We start from the raw sequence: 21,314 nt of genomic DNA on the forward strand, positions 1-21,314 counted from the left end.
TGACTTACTAACTATAGTTATGTTTTGTGCAGCCAAGGATTTGTGCTGTTGGAGGATGTCATTATGTAGTCTGATGCTGCAGAATGAGCTCAAGCATTGGGTTGGGCAGCTGAGTGCTTCGCAAGTCCCTCTTTTAATCCTTTGATGGCATCAATCCCAGGTTAATTAAGCGACAGACATTCTGTTTCTGCTGCATGTCTCTATTATGGATACTTCTGTGGGCACTGTTCTTGTCAGTTGGCTTCAATAACACACTCTCTCTCTCTCTCTCTCTCCCAAATGGTCAGCATTCTCTTACTGTCCAACTTCAAACTCACACAACCAACCTTTCTTCTTCAACTTTTTTTTTTTTTTTTTCTGGAAACAGCTCCCTTCATATGTATTTTCTTAAAATTTACAATCAACAGAAATTTAAGTCTAATGTCAACAAGTATCTTTTTTCATCTTCTCAGCCCTTAACCCATGCATGGTTTTAAGTACTATCAGTTCTAATACTTCTCATGCTTGGGGTTTCCATGGAAAAAAAAAAAATAATAAAAAATAAATACTTCAGCCCCTGATATAAGCTCATCAGAATGCTGATATGCTTAACCGCCTCATGCTCTGCAACAAACATACACAAAGCCATCCCATTTGGCTGCACAAAACATAACTATAGTTAGTAAATGGCTGTTAAATTAGAGCACATATTATAATCCTGATTTGTAGAACTGCCCTTGGCAGTCTTCTGAACCAAAGCAATTTTAATATGTTGAGCTATTTGTTGGTCTGTCTGGGGCATGCTTTTATTCTAAATTTAATTTAAAAATAATACACTTAATTAATTAAATAATTTTAATTAAAATTATTTAATTAATTAAGTTTCTGCTGCATGTCTCTATTATGGATACTTCTGTGGGCACTGTTCTTGTCAGTTGGCTTCAATAACACACTCTCTCTCTCTCTCTTCCAAATGGTCAGCATTCTCTTACTGTCCAACTTCAAACTCACACAACCAACCTTTCTTCTTCAACTTTTTTTTTTTTTTTTTTCTGGAAACAGCTCCCTTCATATGTATTTTCTTAAAATTTACAATCAACAGAAATTTAAGTCTAATGTCAACAAGTATCTTTTTTCATCTTCTCAGCCCTTAACCCATGCATGGTTTTAAGTACTATCAGTTCTAATACTTCTCATGCTTGGGGTTTCCATGAAAAAAAAAAAAAATAATAAAAAATAAATACTTCAGCCCCTGATATAAGCTCATCAGAATGCTGATATGCTTAACCGCCTCATGCTCTGCAACAAACATACACAAAGCCATCCCATTTGGCTGCACAAAACATAACTATAGTTAGTAAATGGCTGTTAAATTAGAGCACATATTATAATCCTGATTTGTAGAACTGCCCTTGGCAGTCTTCTGAACCAAAGCAATTTTAATATGTTGAGCTATTTGTTGGTCTGTCTGGGGCATGCTTTTATTCTAAATTTAATTTAAAAATAATACACTTAATTAATTAAATAATTTTAATTAAAATTTAATTAATAATACACTTAATTATTTAATTATTAAATTTAATTATTGAGTAATAAAGGATACCCAAAGCATCTTACAAAAATAATAGTTTATATCAAGGAACAAAAATAGTAATATACAGGTAAAAAATTAACAGAAGACAGTATAATAAATCAAGGAGTTAGACAGGGATGTAGTTTGTCACCAATGCTGTTTAACATATATATCAAGGATATGATATGTAAATGGAAAGAAGAAATTAATACAGGTATATATTTAAATTTTTTTTTTTTAATGTGAAAGCCCAAACACGAGAGGTATTAGAACCTTTAGTACCGTGCTTGGGTTGGAGGTTGAGAAGACGAAAGAAGATATTTGTTGACATTGGACTTGAACTTCTGTAGATTGTAATTTTCAGGAAATACGTATGAAGGAAGGTTGTTCCAGAAAACGGCAGTTGAATGAATAAATGAGGAAGATGAAAAGTTGGTTCTGTCGGTTTGAAGTTGGACAGCAAATGGATGTTGGCTGGTGGCGGCACGTGTTCGGACTGTTTTGAAAGAGAGCGGGAATTATAGAAGCCAATTCAGAAGAACAGTGCCCATGGAAGTATCTGTAGAAGAGGCATGCCCTGGGGGTGACGCTGGGGCTAAAGTTCGGAAAGCTATATATTTTACTTGCTGATTAGTAAGTGCTGAATATTCTGTGTGATACACAGGAGTTCTTGCTTCCGTTGCCCAAAGCTGATTGCCAGTGTCTAGGCTCACACCTCCTCATGGTCCGGGGCGGGCAGGTAGGGGTAAATCCCCTGCCTGGCTAAGCTGAGCCTGACTAGGGGACGAGGCTTCTTGTTTATCTTGACTCAAGGAGGGAGTTTCAATTTTTTTTTTTTTTTTTTCTCCTCTTGAGGTCCTTGGAGCATTTCCGTGCCCTTTCGGATTGCTTTATAATTAAAGTTGAGCATTTCTGTGCCATTGGAATTGATAAATTAAAATCGAATTGAGTTGAGCATTCCGAGGTTTCGGATTGCAAAGATAACCAGTTGAGTTGAGTTGCCTTGTTAAAGCTAACTATAGTTACTCCTGGGTCCCCACCCGTTTAACTTGGGTGGTGGAGTTTTTATCACGTGGATAGATTTTCGCGTGTTTTAATTTCCATTAAGTTCGGTCTGGATCTGAAGCTCTTTGCTCATTTACAATATTGTGTAAATATTGTAAATATTTAATTGTTCCTCATTTTGAGGTTCAACTTTTAATTGTAAATAACTGTTTTTATGTATACAATGTCTTCATCTAGTGATGAAGATGATATAACTGATAAGGAATCGTTGATGGTTATGGACGGGGTCACTGATGATGAACCTCTGGGGTTAGTGTTGGAAGAAATTGTAGCACAGGTACAAGAACGAACTGGAGATAATATTTTTTCGGGCAAAACTTTGCAGCGGACACCAATTAAGACTAGGTCGATGTCTCTTCCAAGTACTTCACATACTCAAAAGGAATCTAAGAAAAAGAAGAGGAAGCAAGGGGAAATGACCTCAGATTGTGGTGGCTTAAGCGATAGGGAAAAGACCAAGAAAAAGGAGAATATAAATAAAGATAACGCTGATGAAAACTTTGATTATATTTTCAAGGCTAGAGAACGGCTTAAAGAGTTTCTTTGGGACACAGATAGTAATGTACCAATGATAGCGATAAAAACAATATTGGACATTTTGGGATATTGTTGAAAAGAAGGTGCATCAAGTACATGTTGAGAATGTGTTACTAAAGGAAAAGTTGAAGAAAGTGGATTGTCATGAAAGTTATTCATCTGTAGTGTCAAAGAAAGTGGAAGAAAGAGTTAGTGTTCCGAAAGTTATGATCGTAAAAGCCACCTCGAGTAGACATAAAACTAGTGATGAGGTAAAAGTTGATATATTAAAAGAGGTAAGACCTATGTTAGCGACGGTTAAGGTCAGAAATATAAGACCTATTAGAGACTGTGGGGTGCTTATAGAAGCAGATACAACAGATGACCTTATGAAAATCAAGACGTGTTCCAAATTGCAAGAACTTGGATTAAAGTCTACTGTGCCGAAGCCGATCTATCCGAGGATTGTCATATTTGATATTGAATTGGACATTGAAAGAGAAGAACTTCTGAGTCAAATTTGGCAAGGAAATTTCAAAGAAAGTTTAACTGAAAAGAAATTTAAAGAGTGTGTGGAGATATTAACGGTCAATAAAAATAAAAAGACTCTGTTAAATAACTGGATACTCCAGGTGAATAATGAATTGTGGGAAAGATTAAGTGATAGAACACGTCTATTTATACGGCGGTCCTCCTGTAAATTTAAAGAAGTTTTTGCTGTTGTTCAATGTTTTAAATGTCTTATGTTTGGCCATGTCGCAAAGTATTGTAAGAGAGAAATGCTTTGTGGACACTGTGCAAAGTCAGGTCATACATTTAGAGATTGTGCAGACTGAAGTAATGAGCCTACTTGTGGAAATTGTTTTAAGAAGGGAGTGAAGGCTGTACATGTTGCAGTGAGCAGGGAATGTCCAGAATATATTAAGGCGACTGACAACTTTAAAAAGAAGATTAATTATGGATAGAAATATTAAAATTTTGCAACTTAATGCACAACGTTCCAAGGCAGTCGCCGCCCAGTTGCATAAAGCAATGGAAACGGAGGACGTGGACATCGCCTTGCTGCAGGAGCCTTACTCTGTGGATGGACAGGTGAGGGGATATCCTGTCGGATATAGAATTGTTTATGAAGGTAATAGACCTACAACAGCAATTATAGTTAGAAATAAAGAGTATGTAGTGACTAGAATAAAATCTATGTGTAGTGAGAAGTATTTATGCTGTGAAGTGATATGTAATATTGGTAGGTTTTATTTTGTAACAGTGTATTGCCCACCATCTGAAGAAATAGAGCCATATATAAGTTATTTAGAAAAGTTATACAGAGTGTTGGGTTCTTGTGGCGTGGTGGTGTCCATTGACTCCAATGCTAACTCTCCCCTATGGGGTAGTAATGTCTCTAATGATAGGGGTCAGATACTAGAGGAGTTAATTGCTGCCTCTGGGTTAGAGGTGGTTAATGTTTCAGGGCATGGACCTACCTATTTGTCAACGCATGGACAGTCATTTATTGATTTGACGATGGCGACTTATTCGGTCGTGCATAAAATTAAGGATTGGAAGGTGATCGAGAACTTAACTACTAGTGACCACAATGGCATTTCTATTGTTATTGAAAGTATTGATAATGTGAGAATATGTTATGATATAGATAGATTTAAGATAAATAGAGCGACATGGACCAGATTTGACACTGAATTTGAACAGAATGTTATACAGGTGGACTGGACTCAATTATCATCGGAAGAAATGGTTAAAAGTTTAACTGAAATTTTTTTTATGGAAACCCCAAACACGAAAGGTATCAAAACCTATAGTACTTAGTACCGTGCATGGGTTGAAAGAGAAGTATGGGGGGGGGGATGCCGGAAGCTTTGCTCTAGAGACTAAACATGGGTTTCACCACTTCAAGCCTCCAATAAGCAAAGTGGTGGTATTGCACCGGTCGATGAGAGTCATCTACCACCTATATTACGAAATGTTACAAAAGTGTTGTAATAGGTGTTTGAAAAAAAGGAAGGGTGTAAATAGGCCTGTGTTCTGGTGGACAATGGAGTTAACTCAGAAAAGGAAAATAGTGTTTAAGAAAAGGCGCCAATTTCAAAGACTTAGGAGATCTGGTGATATTGAAATGTGTGAAATCGTAAAAGATCAGTATAGAGTTCTCAGACGTGACTACGTTCATGCCATTAACAAAACTAAGATTGAGAAATGGAGAAAATATGTATGTGAGCAAGGATCTAAGGATCCGTGGAATTCTATTTTTAAATTAATTAATAATAAACGGCAAAATTTAGACGTTTCCTGTTCTATAGGAGTAGCGGAAGATGAGACTTTGACATGGGAAAGGTCTGTAGACCGGATCCTGGATGACCTCTTTCCGGATGACTTAGAAGAAGAAAATGATTTGCATAGGCAGATTGCTGAAGCAAATAGAAGTTATAATTCCCTTACATTAGAAGAACCTTTTACAAATGAGGAGGTTGGGAATGCCGTGTCCCTTGCAAGGGATGGCAAATCGCCGGGCCTGGATAAAATTGAAGTTGTTGTAATAAAAAGAACTTATGAAAAATTTCCTGAAGTTTATAGAGTAATGTATAATAAATGTTTAGATGAGGGAGCTTTCCCGTCGTGCTGGAGAAGGGCACAAGTTACATTATTAATCAAAAATATGGATAAAATGTTAAATGAGACCAGTTCATATCGTCCCATTGCTCTCCTTTCAGTCATGGCAAAAATCTATGAATGGTTATGTGTAAATCGATTGATGATTAATTATAATAATAAAGGCCTAGCATCTACTAAACAATATGGTTTCAAGAAAGGTCTTTCGACTGAAGATGTGGCCTATAAATTGGTCCAGATTGTGGAGAGCTGTGGGAAGAGATATGCGCTGGGTATTTTTGTTGATTTTAAAGGTGCCTTCGACAGGTTATGGTGGGGGAGCATCCTTAATAGGATTAGTAGAACAGATTGTTCCAGTAAAATATATTCTGTGTTTATGAATTATTTTAGTGAACGACAAGTTGTTGTTAAAACAAGATTTAGTGAAGTGAGCAGGAAAATATATTGAGGTTGTCCTCAGGGCTCGGTGATAGGCCCTTTTGCTTGGAACATGGTATTCGATGAATTTTTGAATGAGGAAATATCAGATGTGGAAAGTATTGCCTATGCAGATGATTTGGTTATGATTGTCTCTGGAAATGCCAGATCACAAGTTGAAAGTAAGGCTGATGAGGCTTTAAGTAAGTTAGCAGACTGGTCCAAAAAACATAAGTTGTTAATATCTAATGAAAAGACTGTCCAAATGTTATTAAAAGGAAAACTGAGTATGAATTGGGCTCCTACTGTGAGGCTTCTGGGTGATGCAGTTCGTTACGTGAGAGTAACTAAATATCTTGGACTCAAAATAGAAGAACGGTTGTATTTTACTGAACATGTTAAGTACTTAAAAGAAAAAATTCGGACATTGTATGCTAAGCTCCGGAGGTTGGTGTGTACTGAATGGGGGATAAAGGATAGAGCCATAAATCTATTATATGAATGTTTGTTCCTTCCAATCATAACGTACGCCTCTGGGGCTTGGGTGCACAGGATACCAATCGTAATCATTCAAAAACATTTGATCCAAGCTCAAAGATTCGCATTATTAGGAATAACTCGAGCGTGTCGAACTGTCTCCTCAGAGGCCTTGCAGGTGGTCTCGGGCAGGGTCCCTGTTCAGTCAATGGTTTTGCTGGCGGGTCTGCTGTTTCTAACAAAAAGAAATATAAATAGAACATATTTAGGTATAACATCTTGTCCTGATAATACAAGGACTTATTCAAAATTAGATGTAAAATTGGAAAAGAAAAGGATAATAAAGAAATTTTAATTAAATGGCAGGAAAATTGGGATATGTCCGATAAAGGACGACAGACCTATGAGTTCTTTCCGAGTGTAGAAATTGTGGATATGAAGAAGAAACCATGGCTACAGTTTGGATTGAACTCGATGTTTCTATTGACTGAACATGGACTCGCCTTGAGGCTAAATCAGTTGGGGCTGGTGGACAGTGGACTTTGTCATTGTGGTAGTCCAGAGACATCATTGCATATTATGTTTGAATGCATAATATATGCTGATTTGAGGCATGAATTAGAGATGTCTCTTGGAAGTCTGGAGAGAGGTGGTCTGTGGATCATGTTTACAAATAAGTGTCTCTTCTCGTATTTTAATAAATTTGTAGTTATGGTATTTACTCGAAGGAAAAGGATACGGGAAGATAGTAGAGGCCCGCCTCCTCGCGGCAGGGACAGGAACTCCCATAATTAAGATAAATGGATTAATCAAGATTAATCTTTCTTATGGGAGGCCAAGTGGCCGATTTAAAGTTTAATTAATTTGTGTTGAGTTGTGTTATATTATTTTGAATAATAAAATATTTTAAATTAGACTAGCAAAAATTACCATTTTCATGACATTAACCATGGATGGACTTCGGTCCAGGGAATGGTCGTCTGAAAACGGGAACTTAATGGAATGTAGAAGAGGCATGCAGCAGAAACAGTGAGTCTATGAGAAAGCGAGTGAAGAGACTCTGTTAGAGATGAATCATTAATTAACCTAACTGCCCTCTTCTGAATGGAATCAAGAAGCCCGAGAGAGGTTTTGGTGGCACCACCCCAGATGTGGGAATAATATTCCATGGCAGGGCAGATTTGCGATTTATACAGAGTGAGCAGCTGTTTGGAAGAAAAGTAACGCCGAGAGCGAAAGAGAAAACCAAGTTTTTTAGATGCAGAGGAAGCAATATTTGTAATGTGCTAATGCCAAGAGAGATTAGAAGTCAGGGTAATCCCCAAAAGAGATATATCATTTTGCCTAGAAATCGGAGTGTCACTAAAGATAAGCATAGGAGCAGAAGAATCCTTTTTGCGAGATATAAGACAAGACTGCGTTTTAGAAGGGTTGAAATCAACTAAGTTTTCTTTGCCCCACTGGAGAATTACCTGAAGATCGGCATTTAAGGAATTGGTAGCAAATTTTCGAGAAGTTGAAGCTGATTGAGCAGGACAAGGTTTCTCAAAATGGAAAGTTGAATGCAATGTGCTATCATCGGCAAAACTATGGATAGGATTTCCAGTCAATGGAAGAAGGACATTGATATACAAGAGGAAAAGAGTGGGGGAAATAACTAAACCTTGGGGGACACCAGCATTAGTGGAGAAGTTAGAAGACAGAGCCATCTACCATCACCCTCAGTGAGCGATCAGAAAGAAAACTGGGTAACCAATTACTAAAAACAGTTGACAAACCATAAGATGGAAGCTTGTTTAGAAGACCTTTATGGCAAACACGATCAAAAGCCTTTGAGATGGCAAGAGCAACTACTTGTGTTTCACCGAACCTTTCCATTGAATTAGTCCATAAATGGGTAACATAAGCCAGAATATCACCAGTGGATCGACACTGACGGAATCCATACTGGCGATCGTCGATCAGACGGAAGGTTTCTAGGTCAGTTGGCGGTTAATTGATTTGTCCATTACTTGAGAAAGAGTAGAAGTAATTGCAATGGGACGATAATTGGATGGGAGGGATTTTCACCCTTTTTAGGAACTCGCTGGATATGAGCAAATTTCCAAGCAGAAGGAAAAACACCTTTGGAATAAGACAGTGAAAAAAGGCGGCAGAGAATAGGAGTAAGTTCAGGAGCACAGGTTTTGAGAACAAGTGGAGAAATACCATTGGGACCTGGAGCTTTCTTAGCGTCAAGATTCATCAAAATCCTTCTGATACAAAGAATAGGATTAATACCCTGTTATTTGCAGATGATCAAGTAATTATTCAAGATAGTGAAGATAATTTTCAAAGAGCAGTATTTAAATTAAACCAAATCACAGAAGAATATAAAGTCAAAATATCAACGATGAAAACTAGAACAATGGCTTGTAAAGGGAAAAATATGGTTAGAACAAAAATAGTTATAGACAATAAAATATTAGAACAAGTAAAACAAGTAAAACATTTTAAATATCTAGGATGTGATATAACAAATGTCGAAGAAGATACGAACCAGAAATTGGCAAAATTTCAAAATATATGTGGAACAATAAAAAGAACTCTGGCTAAGAAAACAAGGAAAGAAACAATTAAAATTTTACAAAGTAATGGCAATACCAACACTTCTTCACTTCTTTATGGTTCTGAAACATGGATACTGAAACAGATACATTAATAGAATACAAGCTGCAGAAATGAAATTTAAGATATGTTAACGGATGTACAAAATTAGATAAAATACCAAACATAAATATTAGAAAGGAATTAAAGATTTACTCAATTAATGGAAAAATTATAGAATATAGACAAAGATGGAAAGAACATGTAGAAAGAATGGAAGATAGATTCCCTGAATTAGCTTATACATATAGAGGAAAAAGAGACAGAGGAAGACCAAAGAAAAGATGGGCAGACCTCTTCGAGATCGGAACAGGCAGATCGCGTAATCCATGAAGGAAGATAAGATGAGATAAATAATACACAAATGAGAGATATGAAAATAATAATGCTATGGTAATTCCACTTATTTGATGGCAATAGAAACTAAGCTATTTTAAATTACATTATATATACTGTGATAGTCGCATTATAAAACATGTTCGTATTTATGCTTGCTGTAACTGCTGTTATTTACTATAATAGCAATAATAATGTATTGCTATTATAGTGAATAATTATTTAACTATAATTTATTATAATTGCTGTTATTTACTATAATTGTTATTGTATTGCTATAAATTTATATTTTTATATGCCTAATAAAAACACTTCTAATATCGATTTCACACCTATGAAACTACTTAGAAAACTTCCAAATAGGGCCTGTTGTTCCGGTATCAAATGGTGGCAGAATTAAAGTTCTTATATTGATACAACAGTGGTGGCAGAATTCAGCATTAGTTTAAGTAACTTTTAAGGCCAAGTAAAGAAGGCATTCAACTTAATTAGATAAACATAAACAATAACCACACTACTGAATTTAAACAAAAGTTAACAAAAAACAAACTTTTAAGCGATAAAGAAAATCAAATTACACTTAACAGCCCTCAAAAAGTCATATGATTCAATCCGAAGCTATCCTCAACAGCCAATGTGATGCTATTCATATGAAAACATAAATGATAGTAGTGGGAAGACAAACTTCTGATTTCATATTTCTGTGTTCCTTTGAGCAGACCTTGCATATTCCACCTGGGAATGGGCATAATAGTGAGGTAATAATAGATTAATTTGGTTATATTATTTGAATGATATATTTTAATGATTAGTAGTTAGCAACCCAGTAATCATTCGATCATTTTGATTACTGAACATGCAATTGTACCATCACTAATTCCACCCGTAAGGGAACTAACCACTGTAGGTTATTGCTGTGGACACACAGTTCCTATTGAATAATAAAGTAAGAAATAAATACTTATTTAGGTAAGGAACCTTTTCACAATAAGCTCTGTATTTAACATTTGAACATTAATTTTAATGTTATATATTATAAGTGTTGGAAATTTCATATTTATTTTGCTTTTGTGTAGCACAAAGAGCTCTTGTTGCAAATATTACAGTTTACTGCCCTTCTCATAGAGCACAGTTTTTCAAGACATTTCTATAATTCCATGGAGGTAAGTAATAATTCCTACAAAAACTATTTTTTTATTTTTTGAAATTTTGCACTAGTTGGGTACAATCCTGATTCATTAAGACTCTGACTTTTAACCAAGAAAGATAAATGAGTTAAATTCTTCATCTATTGGTTTTAGGAAATAATGACAAAAGAGGTCAGATTAACGAAGTGGACCCTTCAACTTTAAGCCTGATAGATATTTTAAACAATTATGAGCCTTTAATAAATTATATCATATTGAGACTTATAAATAATTTAATTCTGTATTTATGATCTTAAAATAAAAATATTATATAATAAAAATAACAGGAAAAGTGAGATAAACTTGGTATAGCATATAATTTAAAACTTTACAAATCCACTACAAAGCTAGTGTATTAGCATTTGTAAATAGCAGTAAGGAAACATTCTTGTGATTGTTACAGCCAATCATACCTCTGTTTGTATTAGAAATGGACACATGGTGCAAGGAAGCCTATGGGTTATGCTGCACCAGCCAAAAAATAATAAAATAAAATAATAAGAATAAAATAATAATAATAAATAAAATAAGAGAAAAAAAGGAGCATTTCCCTCCTCCCATAGGTAATTATCCAGCTGACCTTTGAATTTCCCCAAACTGACAGCCTCTACCACCCATGGTAGAGGCTGTCAGTTTGGGGAAATTTGGTAACTTATTCTTAAATAAAACTTCCTGCAATCCAGTCTAAACACTCTCCCCCATAATTTTTGAAATTATGGCCCCTTGTTCTAGAATCATTTATAACTGTGAAAATTTCATCCTTATTCATTTTGCTTATGCCTCTCAGAGCCTTAAACACTTCAGTCAAGTCACCTCCAAGGTGCCTAGTTCCCAAGCTCCTGTAACCCACATATTTGAAGTTTTCCTCTTGTGGACACCCTTTGCCAATCTCACCAGGCAAGTTATCTGTCTTTAGATCCTTTCAAGAAGCATAATGTCTTTCTTTAGGTGCAGTCTACATACTTGAACACAGTATTCTAAGTGTGGTCTAACAATAGCCTTATATAATGGAATTATGAGGTCCTTATCTCTCAATTGTTCGATAAATCATTGATAGGACACCATGGGCCTTCCTTTCAACCAGTATACAATGCTCGGAGAACTTCAAGTCTGACCATATCGTAATACCAAAGTCCCTTTCCTCCACTACTGACTTTAGTTCAACTAACTCTGCCAAATGAATAAATTATTTTGTGGTTAGTGTTCCCCAGGGACAATACTTTACACTTTGCTGGATTAAAGCATAGCTGCCATTTTTCTGACCATTCTTGAAGTTTGTCTAGGTCACTCTGAAGAAGCACTGCTTTGTCGGTAATCTTTAACTACTCTACCAATCTCTACATTATCTGCAAATTTAGACATCATGCCCTCTATCCCTTCACTGACATCATTTATGAAAATCAAAAACAGTGGTCCTAATAGTGATCCTTTGGGAACCCCACTTCTTATGTTAACTCAATCTGAAAAATTACCATTTATCACAACTCTCTGCCTCCTACCCTGAAGCCATACAGCTATCCATCTAAGGATTTTCCCTGTGATTCACCTGTTCCAGCTTATAAAGTAACCGCTCATGTAGGACTGTGGGATTCTATGTAATGCATAGATTAAGTTAAGAAAGAACGTGTGATTATGATATTGGAAACATGAAGGAAAAGACTGAGATATAAATTTAAAATAGTGATAAGCATTTCCTTCCAGATAAATGGTTTTCGAGTGAAATGTTTGACTTTTGATAAATGAGTTAAATTCTTCATCTATTGGTTTTAGGACATAATGACAAAAGAGGTCAGATTAACCCAGCAGTTTTTCACAACTGTGATATTTAGAATACAGGTGACCCCCGCTTAACGCTGATCATTCGTTCCGGAAAAACAGAGCGCTAAGTGAATCCGCGCTAAGCGAGCGCCGCTTTCCCATAAGGTAACATATATATTTGTGAGCTGTGGTCGGTGCCATAGGATATTTCCTAATCAATAATAAACGGTAATGAAAAGATGCACAAATGTCGGTCAAAATATTTAATATTCAAATATTTGCACATATAAAATATTCTGCATTACATACGTATAATTATATGGTAACTACTTGCGTATCAAAAGTAAACTTAAAATTCTAATTAAAATAATGAATTTAATTGATTTAATTTAATGGATGAATTTAATCATGAAAAATGTGTGGATTTGAGTTGAACTTTGGCCCTCTTCCAAATAAACTAAAAGGGGTATTAATTTTAAATGGCCCGCAGCATTACCACCCAACAATAAAGTCAACTGATCCTTCGCCGCTTTGAAACTTGGCATGTTTTTTTCTTCTTTCAATACGAAACTTCTTTTAGGCATTCGTTTCCACAAAAGTCCCGCTTCATCTATGTTAAAAACTTGTTGAGAAGTATAACACACAATACCCCGCTTCAATAATTTTAACAAGTTCTTTTTTGAAAGTTTTGGCTCCTTGATCTGCACTAGCGGCTTCTCCCTGGATTTTAAATCTATTCTACCAGCCCTTACTAGTTTTAAATGGTTCCACATTTTTTTTTTATTTTTTTTTTAGGCAAGTTTTCTTCAGATCATCATATTGGCTAATCTCTTTCTCTCTCTCTCTTTTTTTTTTTTTTAAATATTTAACTTGACTGAATTCTGCATTGGAATATTATCTTCAATAAAATTAGTCTTTCCATTTCAAACCTAATAGTCGGCCTAGTCCTAGTTGCTTGCAGTGGAACAGCTATCTTTCCCACTGCTAAAATTAATTCTTTATTTTTTTATAATTGTTCTTACAGTTAAAGTTGCAAGTGCCTAAATTATGGCACACATCCGCTTGTCGTTGACCGGAATCGATTTGCTTCAAAACGTCTAATTTAATTTTCAAATTCAGTCTTTTTCTTACATTTATAGTCTTCGTACTGCGCCCAGACGTTGTTGCCTTTTCATTCCTGTCGGTCATTATTAGTTCTTCGAAAATATAACTGCATTGGTTGAATTAATTATGATACAATGTTCAAGTAAACTTTCCGTTACGCACGATGTCTAATACTGTACTGAATGATGACTAGACTTCGGATAAATGCATGTAACGCAAATATTACAAACAATATATTTGATCATTTTTTAAAATTTTGATCTCGGAACTACGTAACAAGTGACTGTACTGCAATTAAATTAGCGTGAGAGAAAATTCCTCAAGTCGGCGTGGGAAATGTTTTAATGCTGTTTTGCTATTCATTTTCAAGCTATCGACTCCATCAAATGAAACGATTTCGTTAAATATGTCAAAGTGTAATCTGTAAAAGAGCGTTATAGTGATCTGTAACAGCGTTATAGTCAGATACGGGTTATAATATAAGAACAGCGTTATAGCGAATCAGCGTAAAGCAAACCGCGTTATAACGGGGGCCTGCTGTATATTTTGAGTTTTAAAGGGGGGGGGGGGAGGGAAGCTTTAACCCTGCAGTGGTCGTACTAGACCTGTCAGGTGACTTACAAGAATTTTTTTTTTTTTTGTTTGAAACTTTCTCTGCCTTCTTAAATTTTGCTCAGGTTGTTCTTTAAGTGATGTGTCACAGTAATTATGTGAAAAACCATACTGATGCCACATGTCAGTTTTTTTTTAAACTCTGCACCATCCCCCGATAGCTACACTTTTTGTTTGATACGAACAGTTGCATTCTCTTTCATCTGTTTCGTAGAAAACGCAGATTTATCAGTTTAATCCTTTTTGGAAGTAGCATTATTGTTCTACAAGTAATAATAATAAAATAAATAAATTTTCTGTATATACTCCAGCACGACAACCAAGTCAGTAGAGTTTGCAATAAATTGTCAATACTAGTAGTAGTAGCAGTGGCATCAAATGCCACTGCTACTACTACTACTAGCAGTGGCATTTGATGCAAAAAAGCAAGTGTATGAGCTTATGCAGCATCAGCCAAAAAAAAAAAAAAAAAATCACACCATTCCCTCCAAATGCCTGTCCAGTTCCTCTTTAAATTTATTCAACCTATCAACTTCCACAACGACAGATGGAAGTTTGTTCCAGCAATTAACCACCCGCAGGCTAAAGGCAAATTTCCGCACATCTGTGCAGGATATTTCAGAGACTGCTGGGAGTCATTGCGGTACAAGTAAACACATGGGTTGTGTTAGGGTAGCCAGGAATAGAAACAGGTGCATGTATACCTGCGTGTACACCAATGCTAGGAGTTTGGTAAATAAATTTGATGAATTTGAGGTATTGCTCAAAACATCAAAGGCAGATATTGGGATATCAGAGACGTGGTGTCACACAGATATAAGTAATGCGGAACTGGAATTTGGGGAATACAATGTGTATAGAAAGGATAGACAGGACAGGAGGAGTTATGCTATTAGTTAAGAAACACAAAGTCCAAGGAAGTGAAGCCAGTCGACATCGATGGACAGGGCAGTGTCGAGTCAGTTTGGTGTGACATAAGCATAGGGAAATCAAAATTGAGAGTAGGAGTGTGCTATAGGCCTAATGACTCTGATGAGTATAATAAGATATTGTACAGGGAAATAGAGTGGGCCAGTAAATCAGACAGTCTTATAATGGGGGATTTTAATTTCCCAGATATTGACTTGGATTTGTGGGTTGGTCACTCGCACACTAGCAAGGCTTTTGTGGATTTATTGGATGATTGTTTTCTACATCAGCATGTTCGTGAGGCAACAAGTGGGAGCAATACTCTTGATCTGATTATCAGTAGTGATTCTTCATGCATTAAGAATCTGCAGATAAATGAACCACTAGGTGGCAGTGATCACAGTGTGTTGAAATGGGATTTACTCAAGGAGGTAACTACCATCAGAGGTAAAGGGAAGGGTTTTTGTTTTCGTAAAGGCGACTATGATGGTGTGAGACTGTATTTAAATTCTATACAGTGGGACCAACTGATGTTACCAACAGCAAACTCAAAATGGGAAGCATTCAAGGAACTAATCTTGGAGGCTACCAGGCTTTATGTACCAACTAAGAAATATTGTTCAAGGTTTAGGCCTAAATGGTTGTCAGATGAACTAATGAGACATGTGGCAGCGAAGAAAAATGCATGGGATACATACAAGTTAATGGGTGACATGGAAGCCTATGATAGATATAAGTTGGTCTGTAACCAGGGCACAAAGGAGATTAGGCAGGCAAAGGCAGACTACGAAAAATCCTTGGCAAAGGATTCAAAGAAAAACAGAAAAGAGTTCTTTACCTATTTAAACTCAAGAAGGAAAGAGATGAATCAGATTGATCCACTGGATATTGATGGTTCAACAGTTGAGGATCCTGCTCAGGTGGCTAACAATATAAACGAGTATTTTGCATCTACATTCATGCATGAGGAGTTATTCAGGAAGGAGAATGATGTGGGTAAAGTAAACATTGGCAGTGAGCTGGATGATTTTGTAATAACTGAGAGGAAAGTGGAAGAGAGATTGAGGATAAACATAAAAAAGGCGCCTGTGGTGGATGGGATCTATCCAGTTATATTAAAGGAGGCAGCAAAGGAAGTAAGCAAACCCCTAGCCATAATTATGAGAGCTTCTTTGGACTCAGGTGAGGTACCCATAGACTGGAGATGTGCAAATGTAACCCCAGTTCACAAAGGAGGATCAAAGGCTGACACAAGTAATTATAGACCTGTTAGTTTAACTTCTGTTCCAGGTAAATTAATGGAGGCACTGGTTAAAGAAGCACTGGAGGATCATCTAGACAAGAATTCAGTTATAGCTCAGACGCAGCATGGTTTTGTTAAGGGCAGGTCTTGCCTGACCAATTTGATTGGATACTATGATGTAGTCACAAAAGAACTGGATGCAGGGAATAACTTTGATATTATATATTTGGATCTTAGAAAGGCCTTTGATACTGTTGCACATGGAAGACTGCTGCACAAATTGGAGCAGTGTGGCATTGGAGGCAAATTGCTGCTATGGATAAGGGGATGGTTGAGTGGCAGAAGACAGAGTGGTAATCAATGGACACTGCTCAACGTGGACTAATGTTATTAGTGGAGTTCCTCAGGGTTCAGTGTTGGGTCCGTTGTTGTTTTCGGTGTTTATGAATGATACTGATGATGGGATATCAAGTTTAATGTCCAAGTTTGCAGATGATAAAGGTTGGCAGGGTTGTTAAGGACACTACTGACGCTGTGCTGCTGCAACAGGATCTGGAAAGGTTGAACAGATGGGCCTAGAGGTGGCAAATGAAGTTTAACATTGACAAATGTAAAGTACTACATATGGGAAACAGTAACCCCAGAGCAACGTATCAACTCTGCGGTACTACACTGACAGTGGTGGAGAATGAAAAGGACCTGGGGGTAATTGTGCAGGCAGATATGAAGTTCTCTGAGCAGTGCAGACGAGCTGCAAGAGTAGCTCATGGTGTCTTGTCAATGATATACAGGAATTTTTTTTTAGCAGGGATAAGGTGATTATTCCCTTGTATAAGGCAATGGTTAGGCCACATCTTGAGTACTGTATACAGGTCTGGAGGCCTTATTTCAAGAAGGATGTAGAGCTGCTGGAACGGGTACAGAGAAGGGCAACAAGATTAGTGAATGGAACAAAGGGTTGCTCTTACGAAGAAAGGCTGAAGTTTTGCAAATTCTGGAGACTAGGCACCGGCGAGGTGATCTGATAGAGGTGTATAAGGATTTGAATGGTTTGAGCATGCTCAATGCCAATGGAATTCTTCATCTTGCTCAGAATAATCAGCTCAGAGGGCATAAATTCAAATTGAGGAAGGACGGATGTCTGATAGATGTGCGGAAATTTGCCTTTGGCCAGTGCGTGGTTGGTTGGTGGGAACCGACTTCCATCACTTGTTGTTGAAGTTGATAGCCTAAACAAATTTGAGGCTCAACTGGACAGGTATTTCGAGCGAACGGAGGGGTGAAATGATAGTGGTGTGTGTTTTTTTTTTTTTTTTTTTTTTTTTTTTGGCTGATGCTGAATAAGCTTGCTTTCTTGCATCATATGCCTCTGCTAATGCTAATTTTCATATAATTATTATGGCAAAGATACAAAATATTCCCATGGATGAGACTATGCTTTATTCAGAAATTCTGGTGTGTTTTCATGAAATAGAATGGCATGAACACTACATTTTTACATAATCCTTTAGGTTTTATTTGTTATTTGTTCGGTTACAAGAAGAAAGTGTTCTTCTTGTGAACGAAGGGATGTTTTATGATGACGATATTGCAGTGACTGCTGTCAATGAAGTTGTATGAAAATACCACAAAAAATTTAACTCATATGTACATATTTCAAATTTGGAAATAAATATAATACCAACATAGGTGTTCAATGCTGTTTGATATATATATATATATATATATATATATATATATATATATATATATGATGTAAAAGTTAGGCAAAAAAAAAAGTAATAAAAATAAATAAATATGAATATGAAGCTATCATTAGAGGCAGCAAATGCACATCCTCCACATGAAGCCTAATTGTATCTGATAATTAAAATAAATATGATATTTAAAATAAAAAACATCAGCCAGTAGTACGGCAAAAATGCAGAGCGAAACGAAACGCAAAATAATATAAAATAAAAAACAGGGAAGGGAAAGTAGAGATAATAAGACAAAAAGGTAGTCGATAATCCCCTGTATAATTTAGTCATTAAACCCAATTAATAAAAACGATGTAAATTTAAAAATAATGCCAATTATATATAATTTAGCGGTACCCCCCTTGAAAGGTACCAGTTCCAAAAGACGTGAAATATCACCAAAAAGGGGTTAGAGAAATTACAAAAACCAAAATATCAAAATGATACACTGACCATTATGCCCCGTATCGACAGAGGACCATGAGGCCAATAATGGTCATGGTATTTCATGACCATTAATGACCATAAATACCAAAATAATGGTATTTCCGCCTTTGCGATGATTTGTATGACGATTGAAATGCAGCGATTCCATGACCATTATTGGCCTCATCCTCTGTCGATATGGGGCATAATGGTCAGTCTATCATTTTGATATTTTAGTTTTTGTAGTTTCTCTAACCCCTTTTTGGTGATATTTCACGTCTTTTGGAACTGGTACCTTCAAGGGGGGTACCGCTAAATTATATATAATTGGCATTATTTTAAATTTACATTGTTTTTATTAATTGGGTTTAATGACTAAATTATACAGGAGATTATCGACTACCTTTTTGTCTTCTTTACTTTCCCTTCCCTGTTTGTTTATTTTATATTATTTTGCATTTCATTTCGCTCTGCATTTTTGCCGTACTACTGGCTGTTTTTTATTTTAAATATCATATTTATTTTAATTATCAGATATATATATATATATATATATATATATATATCTCAGAACATCTGTTTATACCTATTTTATTTATTACTTGAATTTTATGATTTCTGTTTTTTTTTTCTTTTTAATTTGGAATTGTGAAGTGTTCCAGTTAATCCGATCCGGTAAATCGAGAGTCTGCTGTACTTCCTTTCGGTGGGCTAAAAAACCTTTGTCTTGCAACCCTGGAGGTAGCATCAGTGGCACAGGATACCAAATTTTCTAGTGGTACCTGTTTTTCATCAAACCATGTTTTTACAGCAGCAAAAATGGATGCTTCAGTATAGTCAGTTTAAATAGATATAAAAACATCTAGTAATTTACCGTCATTGAAATAACGAATGCATGCGATTAGAAGGGAGTTATCGTCAGTATCCGGATTCATCAATCTGAATAGTAAATTTTCTCACTTTTAGTTGGTCAATTAGCTGCTCTTCAATGTTAACGGATATCTCATTGATTTGTTTTCAAATTGAATCGTTGCTCATTGGCAATGCTTTTAAAATACGGGTAGGATTTTGATGCATTGCTCTTGAAATTGCAGTCTCCAATGCAGGTTGTATTAACAGTCTCAGAAACTGTATGAGCACTACCAGTTTTTGCAATGATTTCTGCAATTTTATAAGATGAAGTCATTCCATCATCATTCATTTGTGTTTTCTTCTTAAATAAGGAAGTAACAATGTTACTTTGTTGAAAATTTGGTTTTAAATTACATGATTGATGATGGGTTGAATAACTACAAAGGAATAAGTAAAGTATAAACAATTTTTATTTAACTCGTAGCACGTCACTCACAAAAGCACTGTGGATCAAAAATAAAAAACTTCCACAAGGAAACAATAAATCAATACTAATTGTCGCTTAAAAAGAAACAAATCAATACTAATTGTCGCTTAAAAAGAAGAAACAATAGAATGAAATATTTACTCATCCCATCCATGCCTCATATATTGACCAATGATACAAAATAATAAATAAATAAACCATGTCCACCATGCTGCCGCCAAGGTCTCAGCTGTTGGCGAGGCGCAAATGCCAAGGATTGCGGAGACATTACCTCTGAAAGCACTTAAGCATTTAATGCCTATGAAAAGCAAAGATGGTTGAATTAAATCATGCCCACTATTTTCCTTTTATCAAAATTTCTCACTCACTCCTAATATAATATACCTATATGTTAAAATCTGTTGGTTTCAGTGGAAAAGAAAACCCAACAAGGGAAATTAAATTTTAAGGAATAAGATATCATCGGGTAGGGTTGAACTTTGGAGGGCCACAAACCCATTGTAATATCCCCTCAGAACCCCTGTGCTAGACTGAAGAGAGCTTTTGTCCATGTTTTTGGTTTGCTCTATTCCACGTTGTATGGGACACAAGCTATTGCTTGGCTTATTTTCTGAAGCTCACTGTGAAAATAAGACTCTTTGGGTAGCTACAAGTGTACCCTGAAGAAATCATGCCTATGGTCCTTTAATCGTACAATCTTTCTTTACAATTTATTACTTTCATTAGAGAGTCTGCACTTGTCTGAAGGATGGTTCTGTAGTCTTCTTATATAGACACCAGCATTGCACTAACCTTGCAGATTTCTGGAGATTTTGCTTATTGGTTAATTAATCACTTTTTTTCCCCATATAAAAAACAATAATAGTTATCTGCAAAATATATTCAGTATGTTAAGCAATAATTTCATGTGGCGGAAGAGTAATTAATCCTATTGAATTGTGGTTTAAATATTAGCTAATAACAGCATTTATATCACTGTATTCTTTTGTAATCTTAATTTGGTATAAGAGATGTGAAATACATCATCAGTCATTTTCAATTCCCTGCAGGATGAAGGCCTGTCCAGCAACTTTCAGTTCCTTCTGTTTTGTGCAGTGGACATCCATTTACTACCCACGAACTCGTGATTTTCACCTATCCATCTCCGTCGTTGTCTTCAAGGTTACTTCTAGCTCCTCTTGAGTACCATTCTGTTATTTTCTTAGTCCATCTGTCATTGTGTCTTCGAGCTATGTGTCCTGCCCAAAACCATTTTAGTTCTTTAATTTTGATAAGAATGCCCTTTACATGAGTTTGTGCCTAACCCACGTGTTTCTCTTCTTATCTAACAGTCTGATTCCCAATGTAACTCGTTCCATTCTTT

The 21,314-nt window shown here is 35.9% G+C and overlaps 1 protein-coding gene across 6 annotated transcripts in view; it reads left to right on the forward strand.

The window, feature by feature from the left end:
• HUWE1 (HECT, UBA and WWE domain containing E3 ubiquitin protein ligase 1) overlaps positions 1–21,314 on the forward strand; it is a 1,105,343-nt gene that overhangs the window by 99,060 nt on the left and 984,969 nt on the right. For all 6 annotated transcript variants that reach the window (XM_090389849.1, XM_090389845.1, XM_090389850.1 and 3 more), the window contains exon 5: positions 10,711–10,797. In XM_090389849.1, the coding sequence (XP_090245975.1) occupies positions 10,711–10,797 (87 nt within the window). The remainder of the gene's footprint in view (positions 1–10,710; positions 10,798–21,314) is intronic.

This window comes from Mastigoproctus giganteus, chromosome 2 (genome assembly GCF_048544385.1).
Source record: "Mastigoproctus giganteus isolate SK-2022 chromosome 2, ASM4854438v1, whole genome shotgun sequence".
NCBI classification, from domain to species: domain Eukaryota; kingdom Metazoa; phylum Arthropoda; class Arachnida; order Uropygi; family Thelyphonidae; genus Mastigoproctus; species Mastigoproctus giganteus.